At 37.2% G+C, this 23,081-nt stretch overlaps 1 protein-coding gene across 8 annotated transcripts in view; it reads right to left on the bottom strand.

The window, feature by feature from the left end:
* SMYD3 (SET and MYND domain containing 3) overlaps nt 1-23,081 on the bottom strand; it is a 397,555-nt gene that overhangs the window by 62,329 nt on the left and 312,145 nt on the right. For all 8 annotated transcript variants that reach the window (XM_032102627.1, XM_032102629.1, XM_032102628.1 and 5 more), the window contains 3 exons: nt 18,350-18,417; nt 15,804-15,906; nt 8,841-8,951 (listed from right to left, as the gene is read on the bottom strand). In XM_032102627.1, coding sequence (XP_031958518.1) covers nt 8,841-8,951; nt 15,804-15,906; nt 18,350-18,417 — 282 coding nt within the window. The remainder of the gene's footprint in view (nt 1-8,840; nt 8,952-15,803; nt 15,907-18,349; nt 18,418-23,081) is intronic.

Here is a 23,081-nt window from a genome sequence, read left to right as displayed (position 1 = left end):
AATAGGGCTTCACATTACTTAACAAAGGTCACAAAACAAATAACAGCAAAAGAAAACAACCACCACCATGGTTGTGGAACATATTGTTCATGAAATAGGAAAATCTTTAAAATTGTCCTAGCAGGTTCCATGCATGCACTTATGCACATACATATGCATACAGTATTGCTTTTCCCACTCAGACCTGTGTTTGTCCACTGTAGGTACATGTCCACTTCACCACAAAAAGCAATCACAGTGAAGTGCTTCACAGAATACTCTGTTCGCCTGAGAGAGGCTATGGGAATGGTTTAGTTCATGGATTTGATGATGGGCAGATTACCAGATTAAAATCAGGACTACTAGATTAAATTTTTCCCGACTTTTTAAACCCATTATTGACCCATATAAGGTAAAAGCATGATCATACTTATGGGCTCTATGTGCATAAACCTGCTTAACACAACCAGTCATTACTCCTCTCCTCTGTTTGGGATTTTCAGAAAACTGGGACAACAGGCACTGCAATAAAGCTAATCTTTACCAAGCATTTACACCTACTGTATTTGCAGTATTTAATTCTAGTGATTTCTGGGCATTGTATGGACAGTAATTGATCTCAGAAAAAAATACACTGTAAGAAATGTAAGATTTATTAGGACAAATTTTTTTTGGCTAAGAGAAATAAAATGAAAAGACAAATTGTCCAGCATCATAAAGCATATAGTCTACAATCAGGATGGCATTAAGAACCAGAAATTTGGAGTATGCAGAAAGCATATTCAGAATCTGAATGAAAGAGAAACATAAGAACCATAGTTGAAAACATTTATTCAGAATGAAGTATGTTCCTCTGGACTAGTTTTGGGCGATGTCTTCAAGACAATGCCTTCAAGAAGGAATGAGCTGAAAGATGACAGAAACTTTAGCAAAAATTACTTGAAGATGGCATATTGCTAAAAATTTCAGTGAGCTAATAAAATTGTGTCCTATTTCAAGTAACTGACAAATTTGCTGATAAACAGTTGAGCACTTTTCTATCTTCTTTTCTTCCTCCGTGTTGGTGGGATTCAGATTATTTGCTGACTTTACTGTTGCTATTATTTATAAACCTGGCAGTATCAAAATCACAGCTATGCTGTTTTGCAGGTTTTTAGACTGTACAGAGTAAAAAGAATATTTATTCCAAAAGCTGAGAGTCTAAGAGCAGATAAAACAGTAAAATGGAGGGATCAAAATACACAGCATGCCTGCAAAGGCTGATGTTAGGGTCAGCCCATACAATGTTGCTGTCCTGGTTTGGGTCTTTAAAGGTAAATGAAAGGTAAATTCTTTACTGTCAGGAAGGGATTTAGCCTACATCCAGAGAACCAATGAGAAAAAGCTATTTCCACTCACTTTCTTCTACTTTTTCTTTAAAATTAGCCCACTAAAATATACACTTGGAAGGAAAAAGATCCAAGCTCCTATTTCTACTTGATTTGGAACAGGAATCTAGAAGAAAGATACAGTGCACATCCTGGACTCACCTGAACCTCACCCATTGCCTGAAGCACTAAGAGAGTTGTGGGGTCCCCTTACCCCATAGGGTCTGCTCTAATATCTAAGAAAAAATATCATTCTGGCTCTGATGCAGATATTATTTTGTCCAAAGTGGACGACCTTCAACCAGAGAGATTTTTGTATCCAGAAAATTGAAATCCAGTCAGTCCAGAAAAGTGCAGTTTAAAGTTGCAACATGCTTTTTTTTTTTTTTTTTTTAAATGACTTATGGGATCTGAATTGAAACCTATCATATTTCAATCAAATTACCTAATTAATGGCACTTTAAAAGATAGAACATGCTGCAAAATAGAAAAAAAATTACTGATAAACAGATCAAGAAAAGGCATCCAAAATCAAGATTGTTCCCTAAGGTGTTATTGTTATTAGAAACCACCCTGACAGGCTGAAATATACAAGACCTTACAGGAACCTCAGTGCAAGAGAATTCAGAAATTCAAGCTCAGAAAATGCAATGATTGGCTTCTAAAAATATTTAGGAAAAATATGTGTCTCCAAAATCACTGCAGGAAAAGGTGTTTGGAAAGTGATTTTTCTGATCTAGCCTTATATTTAAATTACTGCTGTTTCTCTCTGAATATTCTATCTTCTATGTTTATTTTAGATTGATAATCCAGAGTGAGACTTTTCTTATTTCTGCTTGTCATTCAGCAGAGACCAAATAGTGACTGCTACAGGAATGACAACATCTGGAAAAAGAAATCATAACAGTAATAGCTAGTTCTAACACTCCCAAGGAAGCTGGACATCCAAAATGAAGGATCCAGAAGGATCCAGGCACTTAAATGTAGGTGCAACAGCCTATAAAAGTGATGAGAATGCCCTCTCTTCCCGTGGCAAAAAAGTGTTTCTGCTTAAAACATCTGCCAGAAGATTTACGTTTCCTCTTAGATGGCTGGGTCTAAAAGGAATGAGATTCTGCTCCCCTCAGATGAGCAGAAAGCCAGACTCCCAGGAGGGTGCCATGCCCCCAACTTCTACGTTTGCTTTAAATATGAACTTGATGGGCCAAACTGATACAGGTTGCCCTATTAAGGATCTCCTGAAAAGGCAAAGAGTTTACATACATCTTTCAACTCACGTCTGTAAGAACAGCCAGATCGTTTTCAGGACCTTGACAACCCAAGTGAGCCCCAGCTGGATGCTGCCAAGTGGCGACCAGAGCACACTGAGGCAGTCCCAAAGCAACTGGGATAGGCAAGTTGTCATGGAAAAATGATCACACTGCATTTGTCACTGTCTTTGGAACTGCACTTTAGTGGAAAAAAATTACAATGTTGAAAGATGGAAGGAGCCTCAGAAGTCATGTAAGAAATGCTAAGAAGCTGAAGAGATGATGCCTTTGTTAATGAACAAGAGATCCCAGAAATTAGAAGCGGCTGCCTTGTTTTTTACTGTCATTTTGGCACTAGAAAAATAAAAGCCCTCTGTCCTTGGCTCTTTGGAAATTCATCCCAAGAGGGTAAGATGCTCTGAAAGAAACAGAAGAGTGTTAGTATACTGTTCGATTTCAGGAATGAATCCAGGGTTTATGTCACTAGCAAATGCCTTGCCAGAGGGAAGAAACAGCCAGCCACCTATGGAAAGAAACAGCATTGTGTCCCAGTGGGCTCTAATTACTGCCACTGACTTTTGTAGGCACTGGTTATACTGACGTTGGGCTGGAAGAGTAGATGGGTGAAACATGACTGATCTCTGGCTTGATGTCATTCTGTAGTTTGCTTCAAAGGCAATTCTAGTTGCAAAACAGTAAAAAAAGACGAGGAATGACAATTTCTACAATTAACTATTGCAAACTCTGTATTTTGATAGGAAATGAATTAAACGAGGATTCTGTTGGAAAACGGTCCTGATATATACATATATTTATTTTTTAACACACCCTTTGGTAAATTGGTACTTAGCAAGTTTCTTAAAATCATGAGTAGAGAAACAGATGCCCCTAGTTTTTTATTTGCTTTGATCAAAGGGTTTTATGTTCAGTTAGCTGCATAAAGGGACTTGTTTTCAACAATCCCATTTAATCCTTGCTTCCCAGGCTTCATCTTTTGAATTAATTTGGAAGTCTCATCTTTCATATTGTACTTGGGAAACTTAGTGAGAATGTAAATATCTAAAAATAAATAAATATTAGGAAAACTGGGACACAAACTTATGGAACTTGACAATTCAGCAATTTTAAAAGGCATTTCTTAACATATAATTTTGTGTTTCCTGTGTCCTAAATATACGATCCCTGAGGGAGGGGTGACATTTTTGTACTAACACCAGTACAGTGATCTTGCATGAAGCCTTTACATGCTAATTAAAAACAACAGTCAATAATAATATTCTTCATGTAACAATGCCTCTGTAATTTAAGCACATATTCTTCAAAGGTACTGCTGAGAGCAAACATGAAGATCGAAGGCGAAAGTGTTGTATAGTCTATCTTTGGCCATATTCAAGTGTCTTTCAGGAAACCTGGTGAGGCAAACCAACCATGGACATACGCTGTAGCAACTAATTTGATCAATTTACTTACATTTGATGAAGTCCTAAATTACAGTTGTGTTGTTTCCTCAGCTAGAAAAATAATGTCAAAACTTCACATTCAGGAACTTATTCTGTGGGGAGTTTCTTATAACAGAGCTGGTGGATGTATGCAGTAAGAGGTAAAGAATTGCATGGATATTTTTATGTAGAGGTTGATAGCTTGGCTGCTGTTCACGTGACCTGATTTTGAAAATCCTTGAGTTGGAAACTGGACTTGTGATGTTTTCTACCAAAATTCTGGCTGCAATATAAGTAACTACTAAGCAAAGCAATAAACTGATTAAAGGAATAACGTGCTTACTGTTGTCATTAACTTTGGCAACTGTCAAACACTGGCCAAATATAAAAATGATTCAGAGTCAAGCCCATTGCTTTTGACCTTGTAAAAAATAAAGCTTTCCAAAAACCAAGCTAGACTAAAATATTAAATGCTGGCTCCAAAAGAGAAAGACAACTCATAACAAAGCAATTCTATAAGCACAAATGTCCCTGAAATCCTTGGCTGAAGATGTACAACATGAACAATACTCTGGCTCATGACTGTGGAAAAAACTGTTCTTCATTTAAAATGTTTGTCATCAATGTAATCCCATCTTTAATTATAATTAATGTAAGGGGCTTTTATGTGCTGGAATAGTATATGTTGCCAAGAGTTCAGCTTGGCACACATTCCTGAATTACAGTGGAGATTGACCTTAAAATGGAGCAAAAATTAATGTATAAAGCTGTCAGAGATACAATGAACTGAAGACAATACAGTAGCTGTAACTTAAAAGTATTGACAGACAGGAAGTATTCTATGAGTGATTTTTAGGAAGACATGTTTTCTTCCCCTCTTTTAGTTCCTGATTTTTTTTCCTAACTTTGGACAAAAGTCTTGTTTAGATTTGTAGTTAGTGCCATTTAATTTGTCAGGAACTGAACCACTAGAAGGTTCACCTCAGCCTTATCTTAGCCAGTTTACAGAAATGTATTTGTACTTGCCAGGCTGCTTGACCAGCTGCTAAAAGATGCTGGCCAGCATTATAGTACATCCTTAGAATTAAAATGCAGCTCACATTGAGGCTCAGGCACCAAAAATTATTTAAGATCCCCAGTCCAGCTATTGCCACTGTTTGCTTCTATGTTTTCTTATCCTTAATAACAGCTATGCACCTAGATTATTCCTTGGTTGTGCTCACAGTTGGCGAGGAAGATAAAGAACTACTACTGTATAGCAAAGAAAGATTCACTTTGAAGTCCTTTCACCAGCAGTGACCAGTGAGGAACATTTCCTCTAATTTTGCATGCACTGCAATTGTGATTGCTCAGCCATGGAACTCTCCACTTGGTCTGGGGCTGTGTCTGCTCACACTGAGCGCCAGCGTGTATCAGCTGAAGTTGATGCTAAACTTCACTAACTTTGGCTTCAGCAAGGGTCCCTGTAGTTGGGCTGCAGCCCACTTCATGATACTTGAAAATGTAGCCTTTGCCATATTAGAGTCTCAGATCCTGACAATTGTGCAAGGGAACTGTGTATATTCAGGAAGTGTTGCAATCGCACTCTGGTTATCCATGTCAGCTAGCAGAGAAATGTAATCATGTCAGTCTTGATTTCGTGTTTATATATACTTCATGGAGCAGCATAATTTATCTCACCAAACTTTATCTATCTAAAGAGTGAGCATTTGCTTGAAGGCATTCCATTAACCTCTTTTATCCATTCCAGTTTTCATGGATTTCCACTGAAGACAGTATGAATGAGCTGCTTGTATTCGCTCTCTGTATGAGGAAGGCACAAATAAACCTCAAACCATTCTGCTTCAAGGAATTATTTAAACAAATCCATCACATAAAGCTAAAATACCTTCGAAAATACAGCATCTCTCTTTATTATCCTTTGGGCATCACAATATTCAGAAGAAGTATAAATTACCTATAAATTATCTTCTCACTTCTCAATTTGTAGAAACTGAACAAACCAAAGATTCACAGAACATTCACAAAAATGGTCCCCAATATAGACAGACTGATCTGTTTTCTAGTCCAAAACCTGTTCAGCTCCAGCTGAAATGGTAGCTTCCCACCAATTATGAAAAATAAGGGTTGGATCTTAGAAAACACAAAGGTTGCTCTTGAATAAAATGAATTATCCAGGGTCACTTGCAGTCAGTAACTGACTTGAGAACAGAAACTTGACACCATGCTTTTTCACTCAGGCATGTAACACTAAATGAACAAGCCTTTAAAAAACTACAGCAGGAAACATAAATTTCATTGATAATTATCTTGCCAAGTATTTTTCTAAAAACAAATAAATAAAGATGCATGTAACTAAGTACAAATAGACATGAGGTTTATGTGCTCTTCATATAAACTGTAATGTATATTTCCCACAGGATTTGCAGGATCACTTTTAAAACATTACAAAAGGTGTAGCATAAAAGCTACAGTGGAAATCACTTGACTTAAAACTTTACTGTAAATTGATGTGTGCATCTCGAGAGATTTCACTGGTCCCTAGTATGTGTTCAGTAGCTCACAAGCACGCTCAGACTGGAGTAATGTGAACTCTTTAAGTGTTTGTGTAAGTGCCCATAAATGTGATTTCAAAAAGGATTCTAGCTTTTTTGATGAGCTGACTGCAACAGAAAAAAATCCCCAACACAAAAGAACTTACTTGAATGCATAAAGCATTTCTGGAATTTGCATTTTTACCTATAAGAAAAATATACAAGATGAATTGCTGCTGACTAAACCATTTTTTTTTTGCAAAGCGATGTTGTAATATGGGAATTTACTATTAGATGACTATATTTATTAATTCACAATATTGACTCTGCCACTCTTGATGTCCCAAAGTTATAGCTCTTGCCTATTCTATTGACAAAGATTTTGCTTTTTAAAAATGTTCTAAGATGACTTGGAAATTTGTCTCAGTATCAGGGGTATTTCAGCAGGGATGTTATTGAATAATTTTATCAACTCATGACTTTTAAGCATCTAGACATTCTGTAGTTTAAAACCCCAGAATTTCCAAAAATACTATCTGCTGCTGTACCTGCAGTGTTACACAACTCGCAGCTTACTAACAGTGACTGAGATAAACAGGAAAAAAAAAATCCAAGTTTCCAAGCTAGTCATGTAGAGATTTTACAAATTCAGGTGTCACAGAGAAATGAAACACAATACTATGAGGACTGCTGCAGATGATATTTGATCACCCTAAACTAAAGCTGAGGATAAAGATGTCTTCTTCATAGACATCAACAGACAAAGTTGCCACGAGGCTTCTAGACCTTCACAGACCTCTCTACATGGTAACGATCAGGCAATCACAGAATTTCAGAATGCGGTCACAAAGCGCTTTCCAAACATTTCACAATATCATTCCCAAGGAAATTGTGTGGAAAGGCAAAAATAGATCTGTAGAATATGAACACAAATGACAATTATATTTTCAAAAAGAAAAAAAATCATGAATTAATTTTAACCTATGTATGAGAGTATTGCTTTCATGAATACATGCACATATAATTTCACTACAGTATTTTTTGCTGTTATATGTTGATTCTTACAATGACACATACACCAGCCTGGGGATATTTTTTCTTAAAACATTCCACATGCTGAATGGTCTTTACACCACTTGTCTACCCTTTCACAAACTGTTAGGTGATCCTTGAAGACTCTTTAGCCTGCTTATTTTTCTTAATCATCATTGCATCTGTGAGGATGCCATTTACCCAAAACTAATCCAAGATTTCATGGCACTTGAGTGACCATCTTCAAAAGAAAGACAAAAGAGGTCTTCACTTCACTGCCTCTGAGTAGAATTGCAGCAGCCTTTATCAGGCACAGAACGCCAACACCGACAGGAACTAATTTAGCATTATGTCATAAGCCCGAAATTTTCTGTGTTCTCTTTTTTGAGCGGCCTACTGATGAATCAAAGCATATGTTACAGTTTAAACTTTGGGGGTTTCTTTTTCTTTGCAGCAATTATTTCATGAATCATATTATGATCCTTGGAATTACATTTTCATCAATACCTTTCTTACTATTTGTAATCTTGCAGGAACACATTTAGCTGTGGCAGGTGACTCACTCCAAACAGGCAGTTGTGAAAATAAGAGCTGTACATATAACAAAAGAGACTAAGTGCATAAGCTGCTATGAAGCCAGCCTCATTTTGCCTATTCCATTTGATCTCTCATCAGGCTCTGAGACAAATTTTTTGTGCCAAGGTTGTATAAATATGAAGCAAGACAGAGCATAATCACATCAGGCTAGGCTGAACCCTAGTAAGAGATCACACTGAACAAAAGTTTATCTACTACAACTACTGACCGGCTACTCCAAGAACTTGTCATGTAAGTGAGCATAAAAACTACAGTCACCCAAGGAGGTTCACTGTTCTCTCTAAGAACTGCTGAACAAGCCTGGTAGTTCTTGAAAATTACAGATGCAGGTGTCTGGCAGAATTAATTAAACATTATTTTGAGGATAAGCACAACCTTCCTGTAGTATCAGACCACTGGCTTCGGTTGAAGTTCCAAGATTATTCTTCTGAATAGAAAAATGCCAACATTTCCTGCTTTTCTTTCCTTCAGAGTTGTCCTTCATAGCAACAACAAACCACAATAAGGGCAGCGGTCATTTTCTCCCCTATTCTGGCCATTCAGTTAGCAGCAAGAGAGAAGTATTACATTAAGGAAGGGAAGCTGCTGACGGGCCTTGGAAAATTATTTTTCATTGGCAAGGAATTTTTTCTCTTAACCTACCTTCTCTTGATTCTGGCAGAGAAGACAATCACATTCAAAGCAATACTGGCGCACCAGTTGCTTTTGGCGTTCCCTGGTAGGCATCAGTGATTCAACGTAGCTGATGGTGAGCTGTATGCAGTACATAAAAAAAAAAAGAGTTGGTACATTCCACAAAAAATCCATATTCAGTGTATGTATTAGCAGAAGCAACATTTTTTGGATTCAACATTTTTCCCAGCATAAAATAAAATGTTAACAGATTATTTTCTAGAAGAAATTGACTATTTCTACAGAAGGTGAAAAAAAGGGAAAAATAATTTCCATGGAAGAATACTTTTCCACATTTCAAGATCAATATTGTATGAAATTATTATTGCCCCCCAAAATTATCACTATATCAACTTTTAATCCTTATTTGGAAGAAAAATAAAAAAAAGAAAGGAGAGTAAGAAAAGAGAGCAAAGAAAGTCAGTGTCTGAATTCCTTGTGTATGAAATCTCACACGTAAGCTCTGTGTAGCTCCAGAGTTTAGGTGTGTATTTACCAGTGCTGTTACACAGTATCAACTATCTCCAAAATTTCTTTCTCAGAGAAGCCCTTAGTTTCTTGAAAATATATGTTTGAGCCTGAGGATAATCCCTTTTATGCCATACCCATTTTCAGTATGTCTGTGATGTTTCCCTTGTGACCAAGGAAGCATGAAAACATTGCAGTCTAAGTTGTTGGAACTATTGACAAGAAGATTTATTAAAATGATAAAAGAAAATTTGTGCCTACATTTGTGCCATTTTCAGCTTCTTACACTGCACAGAGTGAATTCCAATGAACTACAGAGAAGTCTGTAGTTTGTTCACTTTGACGTCTGCCAGAAAGAATTTTACAGGACTAACCATTTGTAGAGTTCTTGAAATGTTTAAAGTGCTGCACAGGCACAAGCTAATGATAAGGAAAAGAATATAACAAAAAAGCAGCTCAGCTCAGACCAGCATACAGTCACACATGCTATTGAGTGATTACACTATACACCCAACACACTTTGAAACACTCCAGAGAGGTCAGAGCTGAAAAAAATCAGGTCACATTATTTCATGCTGAGCCTAGACACTTCAACTAATTGGGAGAATTTTCACATGGTTTTCAGTTAAATCATGAGAGTCCATTCAAAGAAATTACAGGAAAACCTGACCAATTTTACTAATGACCATGAAATCCATTGTCAGAACCTGCATTTTGCAAATTAGTGAGCATTCTAATTGAATGAGCAATTAACAAGCAACTAAAACAATGCCTGCATTATTTTCATTTATTATTACAGTGTAATTTGATTACATATTGAAGGAAGACTGTGTTAAAAGAAGTCTACTGAGATGGCAAAGTCAAGCATTTAAAATAAATATGGCCTCATAATTGAAGATTAATAGTATTATTAATGAAAGAGACAAATTAAAATTCCACAATTAATCAAAAGTTAGTGTGAGAACTTTGTTAGGTTTAGCATTCTATACAATGTTGTTCTGTCCCAGCTTGTGCATGTTTGAGCCAAGAGAGGATTAGTTTCACCACTGCTGGCTTACAGCAGAACAGTCTGTACTAATATTCTACACAGGAGCCATAGGCTTCCCTCTGATCTTTCTGCAGTGAATGGATGGAAATTGTGCTGCTTATTTATTTTCCATCCTTTGCTCCCAAGCTTTGTCTCTTCTGCCCCATTATCTCCAATGTTCCTCTTATTCTTTCTCTACCCCTCAACATGAGTATCATTTTCCTGTCTTATTCTCAACACCTGATTATCTAAACCTGTTCTCCAGCCATCAATTCTAGCTCCTTACATAGCCACTTTTGGTACAATGGGACAATTTCATCTTGTGCCAGTCTCAGGTCTGTCCTTCAGCCTTATCTTACACCTTTTCCCCCAGCTGTGTTCTCTTACTTTCCCAAGTAAACAGTCCTTGCAGCCCTACACTGATATCTCAAACATCTTCAGTGACCCCAACAACTTTGTCCTCACTTCTTTCCACAGCTGGTCCTAATCTGCATCCTCCTTGGTGTGGTAAGAAAGATCTGTCTCCCTTCCCATAAAGCATTTTCTGGCCAAGTTGCAGTTCTAACCTCATCCTTCAGACATTCCAAACCCAATTTCCCTCTCCCATCACAAGCCTCCTGATCTTCGTGTCTCCTTGCAACTCACAAGTGTGATCTGTCAAACTCATTCCACACACTGGCTGTTCCTTGTCTCTTGTCCTCTGCATAAACATCTCTGGTTTTGACTCGTGTCCTGCTGGGCTTTAGGTTCAGGTGGCATCCAGCAGTAAAAGGGATTTAATCAACTTCAGGCACAGTGCAAGACAGTAGGAATCTTCTGGGAAAAGTAATTCATATGATATTAGTCTATTCTTTGCCAAAATATTTAAGACAATGGTTTAAACCCTGTCATTGCTGTTGAAACCATCATTAGGCAGGGTTCAGTTATAATACTGTGAAACAAACACAGAGCCAATATCAAATATCCCTTACCTATCCAGCCTATAGGCTTCATCCCTTTCTCTCTTTATATTTTTGGCTTTCTCCCCTCCCCCCCTTTTTTTCATTTATGTTGCAGAAACCTTGGGTGTAGGAAGAAGTTTCAAAAAACACATTTCTTTTTCAGAGGTTACCAAACAGTTGTGGATATGAACAGTCACATAACAACCTGCTCTGGATTAAAGCATATGACTGGACAGAAAGACAAGAGGCTTCATCACAGTGATATCTCCTTTTAGCATTTTAACAACTTAAGAGTTTCTCTTGCTGTCAGAGGCCCAAGTTCAAATTCCCAGCCCTGCCAGCAGAAATCCATAAGTGAAAAAATGTTTGTAGTTGGCAGACTGAGTGGTAAAATATAATTAGAATATTTAGAAACATGACCAATCTAACAGTGACTGAGTCTATACTAATAATTTAATTGTTTAAACAAAAAATTCCTGTATTCAAGTCTCTCTCCTCCACTTGCTTTAATTTTGGATCACTTCATTAGATGCAAGGCTCATTTAACTTGTACATATTTAGGAAATATGCCCATTTATCAAAGGTTGTCTTAATAGTATTTGCATGTGGGATGTATGCTACTAATTAAAATATTACTTCAACTGACCAAAGCTTGCCTCTTTATTGCATCGTTTGTAAAGAATGCAGTAAATCTTTCCTCCCCTAACTGGAGAATATATATTAAAAACATTTATGAAGGCAAGGAATTATTTAACAGCCGTGAGACTTACTGACTCTTAAGACTTCCTCCTTAGAAATACAGCACTGTCTGAGCCCTGCTTCTTGCTCTGACACAGAAATGCTTTAATCATAGATATGGTAGTTAGTTTCTCATGTTCCTCATCTACCGAATGAGGTGGACACAATTTTTCAGTACTGCCATGATGTAGTGGACTTAATTTATGGGGATTTTTTTTGTAACAGAATAGAACTCAAAATTTCGAGACAGAAAATTCAGTAAAAATTTAAAATCAAGTATTTAAATGCAAATGACAGGGAGAAAAAAGGGAATCTTCTTGGTTTTTCAGTCATGGGTCTCAGAGTCTTAGGGAGGATTGTGTACAGAAATCTGTTCCTGAGACAGTGGTTAACAGTCTGTACTCTCTGTTTTGGCATCTAAGATCAAAATGCCTTGTAACTCAAGGAAAAATTTGGTTTTAAAAACTGTAATGGGACAAAATGTAATGTGTCAAGCATACATAGATATAAAACTTCTCACAGAATTACAGTAAAGAAACTTTACATAACTTGGTTGAAATCTATCATGAAAATAGATTTAGTTGCTCATCATCTGAAACTATTTTCCAGTATTAATTTTAAAAAAGTGTTGCTCTGTAAGGTGTGGTAACTGCTTGACTCTGCCTAGCAGGCTGCAGCTTCCCGTGAGCACAGCAGGGGTTTCCTAGGGCCGTGTGACCAGTCACATCCTGGAGTCCATTTTGGACAGCCCCTCGATGTGGCTCTGGCAGCCAGCAGCGTTACAACGCAGTGGTGATGAAGGAGGTAGAGAAGGGTCTCCCATGAGGGTTTGAGATGGCTTTATTCACACCTTGTCCCAGCACCCTCGGAAGCAGAGACAGAAAGACCTCGTGGTCTGGGCGCAGGGTGGTTTTGTCAGGGGCCCAGGGGCGGTCCCTGGGCGGGGCTGGGGTACAGGAGCCAATAGGAAGAAACTGAGGGAGTGGCCAAGGCTGGGGCAGGGAACAGGGGGAACATGGCATCACAGAGTCATGGGGGTGACAGGCTACCACAGTAAGGCAATGGTCAGTTATGCAATATTCTGAAGAAACAAACTTTTTCTAACTGAACTCTGAAGCTGGTGAAAAGCAAAGCACCCATTTTGGAGCAGAACTGCACCTCAGATAATCCATTCTGTCTGCCAGCAAGACTAATTGATTTGAAGCCATATGACTTCTGATTGGAGAAGAGGCAAAATCATCTCGTGTCTGCCTGCAAAACACCAGGTAGACTCAGCAACTAACAAAAAGTCAATTGAAATTATAGCACATGTCTTGATGCTGTTTGAAGTGGTTACTTAAGGGCAGGGAAATGATGAAGACCTCTTCAGAGTAGGCTGCTTGTCTTTCTCACAAAACTAGCTGATAGGCTACTTTATCACTAAAGGAGCCCTTGTGATCTCTAGATAAATAATTTTTGCTTTTTTATAATCCTTCCCCACATCCCACCTTTCTTTGCAACACTTAAATTTCATTTTTGCAAAGAACTGCAGGTAAAGGAAATCTTTGTGTGCTGTGAAATTAACATCACCTAAAGTTATAAAAACTGTGATGGTCAGCATTACAGAGAAGTTGTGGAGGCCCCATCCCTAGAAGAGTTCAAGGCTGGGTTGGATAGAGCTCTGAGCAACCTGGTCTAGTGAAAGGTGTCTCTGCCCACAGCAGGGGGGCTGGAATGAGATGATCTCTGAGGTCCCTTCCGACTCTAAACATTCTGTGATTCTACAATTATCCTGAAGAGTAAAAAAGTTGTTATAATTAGTTCTGAGCTTCTGGAAGCAAGGTTCAGAATGCGGAGATGACCTCAATGGCCAGTCTCAGCTCCCCGTGTCTCTGTTTTCCCTGCAATTATAGGTGGTCAGCAAGTCCTAGCATGAATAAACTTCTGTAGTGTGCTCTGACAGAAAGCACTACAAATGTGCAAAAATATGTTCCTGAATGGATGGAAAGCCACAGTCCTCTTCTACTAATCTGAGCTTGACTTAGCGTTTGTTTCTAATAAATCTTAGTGCTTATTTTCTATTAATTATTTTACAGGGGATCTCATTCTGAAGCTAGTGTAAGTTTGAACAGGATAAGAGAAATTTTTTAGTTATTATAATTAAGTTTTTCCTTGTTGCCTCGTGACTTGAAATAATGTTCATCTTACCATCTCAGAGCACCCAATTTATTCAGAAAACCCAATCAGTTTCCTCCCTAACATATATCTTCTCCCCCATTAGCTCAGATCATGACATAGTAGTATAAGCTAAAGCTCAGCTCACAACAGGTAATGTAGTTTCACATATGTAAGTTTGTAAATTCAATACATGGCTATTACTAAAACTGAGCTCACCCTGCTGCAGGCAAGCAGTAAGGCAGTGTGGAAAGTTGCACCAAAGTCATTATGCAGAACACAAAAGTGCTGGAGTTATGAAAATTAAAATTAAATAGGTGTAGAAAATAATATTGAACTGCTGACTTGTAAACACCCTCATAAAAATTTTATTTTCCTTCCTCTTCCCATAACAGATCTAAACTAATACTGACTTTGCAGCTTTATTTTGCCTTTTAAGCCTAAAGCCCATTTTCTTCCCGATAAGACATTAAAATCTACTGTATTTTTAAATAAGCATCCCATCTTAGTGAACTGGGAAGCCAAGAGGAAAGTTATGGTTTATGGATAAAATAGAAGAAGGGTGTCTATAATTACACTTAAACAAGAATGCTGGACTGAAAGATGGCTACAGTTAATAGCTCCACAAATATATATTGTATCCTGAAAGATTTCTCTTGGCAAAAAGTTAACTATGCAAAAACATTTCTGTTGGTTCTCAACAATGTTTTGCTGAAAAAAATATTCTACCATTTACTTATTTTGATTGTCTTAAAGAATATTCTACCATTTACTTATTTTGATAGCCTACTATCTTTGAGAAAAGATACATTGAATAAGAAGAAACTTCATAGGGAGGAAAATAAATACTATGTCTAAATTAAAATATGTATGGTCTTCATACTCACAGTTTTAAGAACAGGCATGAACCACATTACATTAGATCATGATTCTGAAGTGACTAACAGCTAGGACTGTGTAGGTCATTGGTGCATGTAAAGTTACATATATGCACACATCTCTTTTCAGGTCTTATTAGGCATATTCAGTACTGCAGTGCTGCAAAACACATTCACTTTGATTTCTAGCCACAAATGCTTATTTCAAATTAATAAAAGTGCTGTTATAAAGTAGATAATACCTTAAATCAGAAATCTCTTGAAAAGGATATTTTGAAGTCTTTCCTAGTGAAATGGACAAGAAAACAAACCTTGTTTTGTTGCTTTCACTGTCAATGAAAGGTTTACCACAACTGCATAGTTGCTGCCTGACAAATGCTTCTTGTTGCAGTAACTTAGTGAACACTGCATTCCACTCAGAAATATTGTAAGTGTTCCCGTCAGTGTAAAGACACTCAAATACAAACAAAATGAAGTGCCTAGAGGAGGAAAGGAGGAACAGGAATTTATCAAGACTGCTAGTGATTTATGAGAAGTAATGATTATGGGGCCCAGGCAGTGTGAAGAGATGATTCTATTTATCATTTTCCCCCTGATAGCTATGTGCTAGAAAGTGGCATCAATATATCATCAAAATATTAAGCTGGTGGCCCAGCAGTCTGGAATTTATTTAGGGAGATGTCATTGTTGCAGGTGTCTGTGATGGAAGGGAGGACAAGTTAATTACCTCTTCACCAATCTGGATCTCTCGGACAGAGTGAAGTAAAAGCTGGTTTCCTTCAAAAACGATCACACAGTTTGGGTCACAGCTGTGGTTCAGTAAAGACATGCTGTGAGGGGTGGTAGAGGAGGAAAGAAAGAAAAAAACTTAACAGAGGAGTCTCTACTGCCATTTCCCTTTAACGATTTGAAAGTAGCTAACATGATTACATCTGAAGTATCAAGCAATTAAGTTAAGAAACAAATAAATTCCCTGTTAAATCAGCTGCTCTGGGTTAGGGGAGGAAAATTAATGCTTAGAAGATTTATATTCATTGGTAATAGGAGCCATGCCAGGATCTCTTCATGTGTTTCTGCCTTTTGTGTATTCAGGGCAGGAGGAAGGCAATGGCCTCCCAGTGACTCTCCAAGAACCCTGATTCAGGGAACAGGGCAAATAGGGAACAAGGTAACTGTGACAGTTCAGAGCAGGAGGGACTGAGTTATATTTCTATTGCTTCTGCTCAGTTTCAGGGCACTAACCTGATCAATTACCTGACGGTCACTGCAAGCACAGCTCAAAGGGGCCAACAATCAACCCATTATTTCACATCGGGAGAAAATGGAGTATACTATGTCCCAAAGCCAAAGAACTCGGTGTACAGAGTTGAAAGAAGAAACATGGCCATTGCCTCTGTTTTACACATATTTTGGCCCAGCCTCTGTTCTTGTGGCATGTGACAGCTGGGGCAGCACAGCTCATTAGGGAGCTGCTGGCACTCTCAAGACGCACACACTGCCCAAATACACGCTTCTGTCTCTCTGAAGGAGGCTGTTAACAACATCTGCTATATACTTTTGAGTCATGTGTTTCCTTAGCTGAGAAACAACTGGCTTTACCAGGCAAACATTTCTGCTGTAGCAGAAATGGGGTTGATGGTTCTTTCCTTATGGGAATGACCCGTTGAAAGAATAATTCTGGCATTATCAGCCTGGAAGAAGAATTTTTGGCTTATTCAGGTCCTGGATGCATTTATAGTCTTGTCTGCCTTATTCAGCAACTAAAAATCCCAAATGTTGTTGGCAAAATAGAGGATGTTGCCAAGGGTCAGAGCCCTGCACCAAACCATGTTTATTTAGTTTTTTGACTCTTAGAGCAGGTATCGACAAGGGCCTGACTCTTTTCATATCCCTTCTGGCCTAATAAAATATCTGTGGCTAATCTCCTCAAGAACCCACTGGGAGAGTATCCATTACGCTTATTGTGAGATCACTGGGCACACTCCCAAAGCTGCTGGCAAGGTGATGCAGAGCAGGACCATAGGATTTTACCTATTTTAAAATATATTGTGATGCTGAAGCTATCAAGCCATACAACAATATACAATCTCTTAATAAGGCTAAATAAAGAACTTTTAATTAAATTTCATCTCATGGAGACACTAGTGGGTTTGATGACAATTCTGTCTGGAAGCATATGAATTCATCTGGAAGGACATTTGCCCAGGACTTGTAAACCACAGATTTAAGTTCACAATTTCCCCAGCTTTTTTGCTATAGCAAAACTCAAACTGCTCTCAAGTGACTTGGGAAAGAGTCTCTTGCATTCCTTGGCAGTGCATTATCATTGAACATAGACAGACACTTTCTTCACAGTTAAGGGCTTTTTTTCAACCAAAAGCAAACATTTCCCTAATAATAATGCTCCAAAATCATATTTCATTTTTCTCAAGTATTGTTTTCATTCCATTATGAAATCAAATTACTGTTTTGCACTTTTCATGACACTAATTCCCACATCCTCCTAACCACCTTTTCCTCATCTTTACTACAAGGCAGGCCTCAAGATATTAAGTGTCCTTAGTCATATCTTACATATGACATTAGTAGGAAAAGAAACAACAGTGACAGGCCCACTGAGGTATTGACAAACATAATTCAACCATGCATTAAAAAAAAAATTAGATGGTAAAATGTAATTTTAAACTATACATACTAATTTTCCATATTTATGATTACAGGTTAATAATTCTATGATGATAAAACCTTCATTGGTACATACTTCTTACCTAGTACAAATAAGAAACAATAATAAGAAATTCAAATATTAACATCTATCTCTTAAGGGACTTATTTTTTCACCTTACTGGTTTCTTTGTTATGCTAATTTACTTATAAATATATCAATCTTTTTCTTTTAATTACTAATTCTGAAGGCTCTCAGGTGCAAAATATCTTTATTCTAAAGCATCGCTGAACAGGTTTCCCTTAACTAGTCCCAGTCGCACATTCTTGGTGTCAGCATTTATTCTTACTTAGAAAAGACTACCACCTCCATAAAAATAAAATATAAAGATGTATACTATATAAACTGTTTTAATGCTGTAATCAGGACTATGAAGAATGTTTTCAACTAGATCATATTTTTTTACTCTCCTTTAATTAATTTCCATTTCCCAGTTTCTCATTTAGACATGTTACCTGCTGCTTTGATGTCCCTTACAGCTACCTTGGAAAAAAGGAGAAAAAAACTGACATAGATTTTGCCTGTGAATGAAACAGTGTCCACAGTACCTGGGATACAGGCCAACACCAACATCCTGCATCTCTCCATTGCTGATGGTGAAACAGTTACAGGTCACCTGTAAAAACAAGGGAAAAAATCCAGGATTACCAGAATTATTTGGAAACCCCATACTCAAGTGAAAAAAACCTACCAAAATAAAATGAAGGGGCAAATGGTAACTGGATGGGAAACATTCAAGACCAACACTGGTACTCTTTCATTTTAGAGCAATCACATCTGGGACACACTCTCCTGTAAAACTGCTGTCAATTAAAAGCAGAAATATTAGTATCCTGCAAAAATGTGGGGTTAAACACATGCAGGGGCCCTACTTTCCTGTCCAGAGAAGGAAAAAAAAGCCACCCTACACAGAGCCTGAGAAGCTCAGCCCAGAAACAACCTAACAGATGACTACTGATGAAGAGTGGCTGTTTCCATGAGGGGTCTCTGCTGATGCCAGGCTGTCACAGCACCTTTTAATGAGTAGCAATGGAGCCCAAAGAATATATATGGGACAGTTTCGAAGTAAATAGCAGCCTCAGTTGTGGCAACCTGATACAGGCACAAATAAATGCAAAGACTGTGCAATAGTGTATCTTTCACATTATGGGTATTTTAGTTTGCATGTAGAAGATCCAATAACAAAACATGATCGAATTGCAATTCAAGAGAAATACAACCTTTTCTTTAATTTCAAATATTCAGATTGTAAGTATATTGTTCCTTTATACAGTCATACACAATTAAAGTGGTTTTAGAAAAGAATGGGGAAGAATGGAAGATTCCTGTAAGCAGATATAGTCCTACCCCAAACTATGAGACTGAGCTTTTTTGGTGTTCAAGATATATCAACACTTAGCAAATGATTAACAAGTATAACTTTCATGTTCTTAAAAAAACCCCAACAGAACTCAATTGTGAGTGTATTTTTAAAATATTTGATTTTTGGGAAAGAGCTGGTTTTGAGGTTTTTTAATTTATTTTTTAGATATGTTGGTCAATGACATACTAATATCTTATTTAGAAAAATACTGCATGATACTGCATATGAAAGAAAAGTCCCAGGTCTCTTCTGCATAGCACTGGATTATTAATACCGTTAATTCTCATTAGAACAGAAAATGAGTAAGAGTAGGATTTGGCAGACATGGAAATGAGATTTGAAAGTTGCAGTTTTATCCACAGAGTAATTGTCCAGAACAGTAAATGCACACCTATGTTTTAAAGAGGTATGCTGAACAATTTAATAGTATAACTTATCCTATAAATTGACAAATTATTATTTATGAGAGCATTAACCATAAGGTGAAAATGAAATCCTCTTTAAAAATTTCTCATAAATTCTGACAGCAACATTAATTTAAATAAATGTACGTGCAGTAGGGCATGTGTTTTTTGTAAACTGTTAAACAGTACTTTGATTAGCCTATTATTTATGTAACCCATTCAAATGTTCCCTATCAATTACCAAAATCATACATCTTAATTATTTCTTTCCTGCTGACGTTGGATATAAAGTGTCAGACAACTTCTGAGCAAAGATTAGTCCATTTCAAGTGGCAATTATCCTGGTTCTAAAAATATTGACTTGATTTTGGTATTTATTGAAAAAATAATGCCTTCCAGGTAAAATAGAAAGAAAGCCAGCTTTTGTGAGCCTTAGCTCTCTCTAACAGATCATAAAGTAGCAGAGGTCAAACATCTCTTAGAAACAAATTAACTCCTCTTTCTTGCAAATCTCTTATTATTACCATAACATATTTATATTAATATATTGAATTTTGATCATCATAGAGTTATTGAGACTGTTTAATCATTTTCTATTAAAGTTATGTATTCTATTATGCGAAAAGTTTTACACACAGAAGTCACAATAGTTTTACTTCTTTATTTTTGAAACATGCATTAGTTTTTTTATACCAGGATAAATGCAAAGAAATATTTGAAATGAATGAATATGCTGAGATTCAGACATGAAGAGCTACTTTCGATAGTAGTTCCCTGTAAGGCACTTTTTAACCTCTCTTAGATATTTTCATGGTATGCACGTGCATCTCGATATCCCAGTGAGGCAGTGAAATGCCATTTAGTTTATAATTATTTGCAGTTTCAAATACAATAATGGGAATCCGAAGTATACAGATCTAAAAAAGTATTTAAATACATAAACACAGGCAGAAGCCTAACTGGTCCCATGAATTCTGAGCTATATGATTCAGTGCACAATCCTACCAGAGGCATAAGAAGTGTTAGGTGCTATGAGGTTTTTTTAATCTCCTAGAAGACAATCTTTCCCCCCCTTTTAAACTCAGGAATGGAAAAAATCCAACAGTGACACCTGTGTGTACTACAAATAGTAACCTTAGTAATGGCTGCTTTCTGTGCTCAGCAAGTGGAGAGAGAGGAACTGAGATAGAGTGGTGAGAGGAGGAAGATCTCACCATTCACAGTGTGAGAAACTATGATACAATGACAATCCTTCGTAGACAGTTAGCAGCCTACAACAGGTATAAAATATGAAATATTCATAGTCTGTCACTATATGGTTGGTTTTTTGTTCTCTTTTAAATTTGTTAGAAAGTTTCTAAAACTCTACCAAATCACCTCTATTGTGTAAATAGAAATCACACTTCTATTTACACAAACTTTTAGGATGTTTTAAATATGAGTTAAATATCTGTTCTATCACGGCGAGTTATGAGATTTTGAAACAAGAGTTGATGTTGTAGACCACAACTCCCAAGGAACAAAAGGAAGATGGCATTTTTTTTAGAGAACACCCAAAGAAAAATAAGTTTTCTTAGCTTCCCAAAATTCACAGATGTAGCTCAAATAACAGCAAAATCTGGAGTATCCAGTGTTGCTGCAGGAGAGCATGGGTATGCTGCTTGTTCCTGAGGCAATTGTTCACAGATCAAAGCCTACTGGGACTGGAAGTTAACTAACTCTGTTTCCAGGGGAAAGAAAACCCAAACACATAAAGCCAAGGCAAAACAAATGTTTTTCTCATGCATCACAGTATTTCTTTCAAGTTTCATGGTTACCTTATGCTATTTTTTTCTGCCTTAACTGACCCGCATTATTCCTCATCCTACAAGCAGGTTCTGATTCTATGTGATCACAGATTTTAAAATAAGAAAAATAAACAATTCTCAGCAATCGAGTGCTTCAATAACTGTATTATTCCATACAAAGGCATGTCCCTTGTCATCTTAACTCCTGCAGAATCATTTATCTCAGTAATTTAATTTGTGCTTGTCCCTTCTGATTCCTCTAAAAATTCCTCTCTGTCCAGCTACAAAGCACTAAGACAGTATATCCACATATAGAAACACAACCAAGTATTCGTAGAGTTTGTTATACCAGCAAAGAAAGAAAATTGCCATATATTTCAGAACTTCAAAGTGCAAAGACAAATTCCTTGCTATTTCTAAAATTTCTGAAAAAAACACATCACCCAGCATGACAACCGAGGGAAACTTCTCAGGGGGGAGTCACAAACTTTTCAAGCCTCCAAAATGCAAAACTTCCAAATATTCTAGATCTCTCAAGGTTTATCATCACAGCCTGATTGGCCAGAGAGCTCTAGTCTATAACCTAACAGTTTATAGAATCACTTCATAGTGTTTGAGCTGGCTCCATGGCAATAAATCCGGCAAGTTTATTTAAAATAAGCTGCTTTTTGAAACAACCAACAATAGTATATAAACTGACTGAATTAAATAAAAAGATTTGATCTTTTGAGGCTGCACATATTTTAGAGAAGTACGCTGTACTCAGTAAGGTAACACAAGCAGAAGACATTGAGTTAACAATGAGTAAACCAGCTTTACTGACTGGCCAATACTCTCAGGCATAGCTTGTCACCAAACAAAAATTATCGCAACCTGTTAAATATGATTTTCTCTCTGAGTGACTAATGAAAACTCTGTAAATTTACCCCATAAAGTGGTCACTGTTCTCAAGATGTCTAAAGCTACTGTCTGAGCAATCTCTGTCAGACTCAGAGTCTAGTGGACAGCCATGATTTATTTCAGTGTTTGCATTTGACAGAGTACAGAGGCTTCAGTTCAGTAACTGAATTTGCTTTTAGTTCAGACCTCATGCATATAGCTTTATACTGAGGATTTGCCTTCGGGTTCAATAAAGCAGAGTTAGACTTGATGGCAGGACATTCCAGATTTGGAATTTCAGACACTCAGACAATGAACACATCAATAAGGGAGTAAGGGAAAGAAAACAAATCATTATTGGCTAACGCTGCACTGATCAAATTACAAACAACAAGGGTAATAATCAATCATTTTGTCTCCACGTGTTCCTATTACTGCAACACAGGGAGGCAGCTCTTATAACACATGTAAGAAACCCTCCCAAGGACTTCCAAAGGGTATATTGCACTGAGAGGGTCAATATAATTTTCAGCTCTGATATACAATGGCTCCAGCCATCTCTGTAAACGGTGTGTTACAGCTGGTGTATTCTCATCCACCACCAGGAAGAAAGCCATAACGAATCCTTTTTCTCTCTAATTTATTAACCCAATGTAATGTAAATTTAAAATATATATTAAAAAAGCCCTTTCACGGATTATTAAGTTTCTCATTCAAACCAAAGCTGCCTGGGTATCACTGGTCATAGCCAAATATTTAACAAAAGATACCGCAACAAGTTCTCTTGTTAATAGGCTTGTCAAGAGACTCAAACATTTTTCCAGGAGGAAGGGGCGAGCAGTAAATG

The sequence above is a fragment of the Corvus moneduloides genome, chromosome 3 (assembly GCF_009650955.1).
Source record: "Corvus moneduloides isolate bCorMon1 chromosome 3, bCorMon1.pri, whole genome shotgun sequence".
Taxonomy (NCBI): domain Eukaryota; kingdom Metazoa; phylum Chordata; class Aves; order Passeriformes; family Corvidae; genus Corvus; species Corvus moneduloides.
This window is presented reverse-complemented; position numbering and strand designations above follow the sequence as displayed.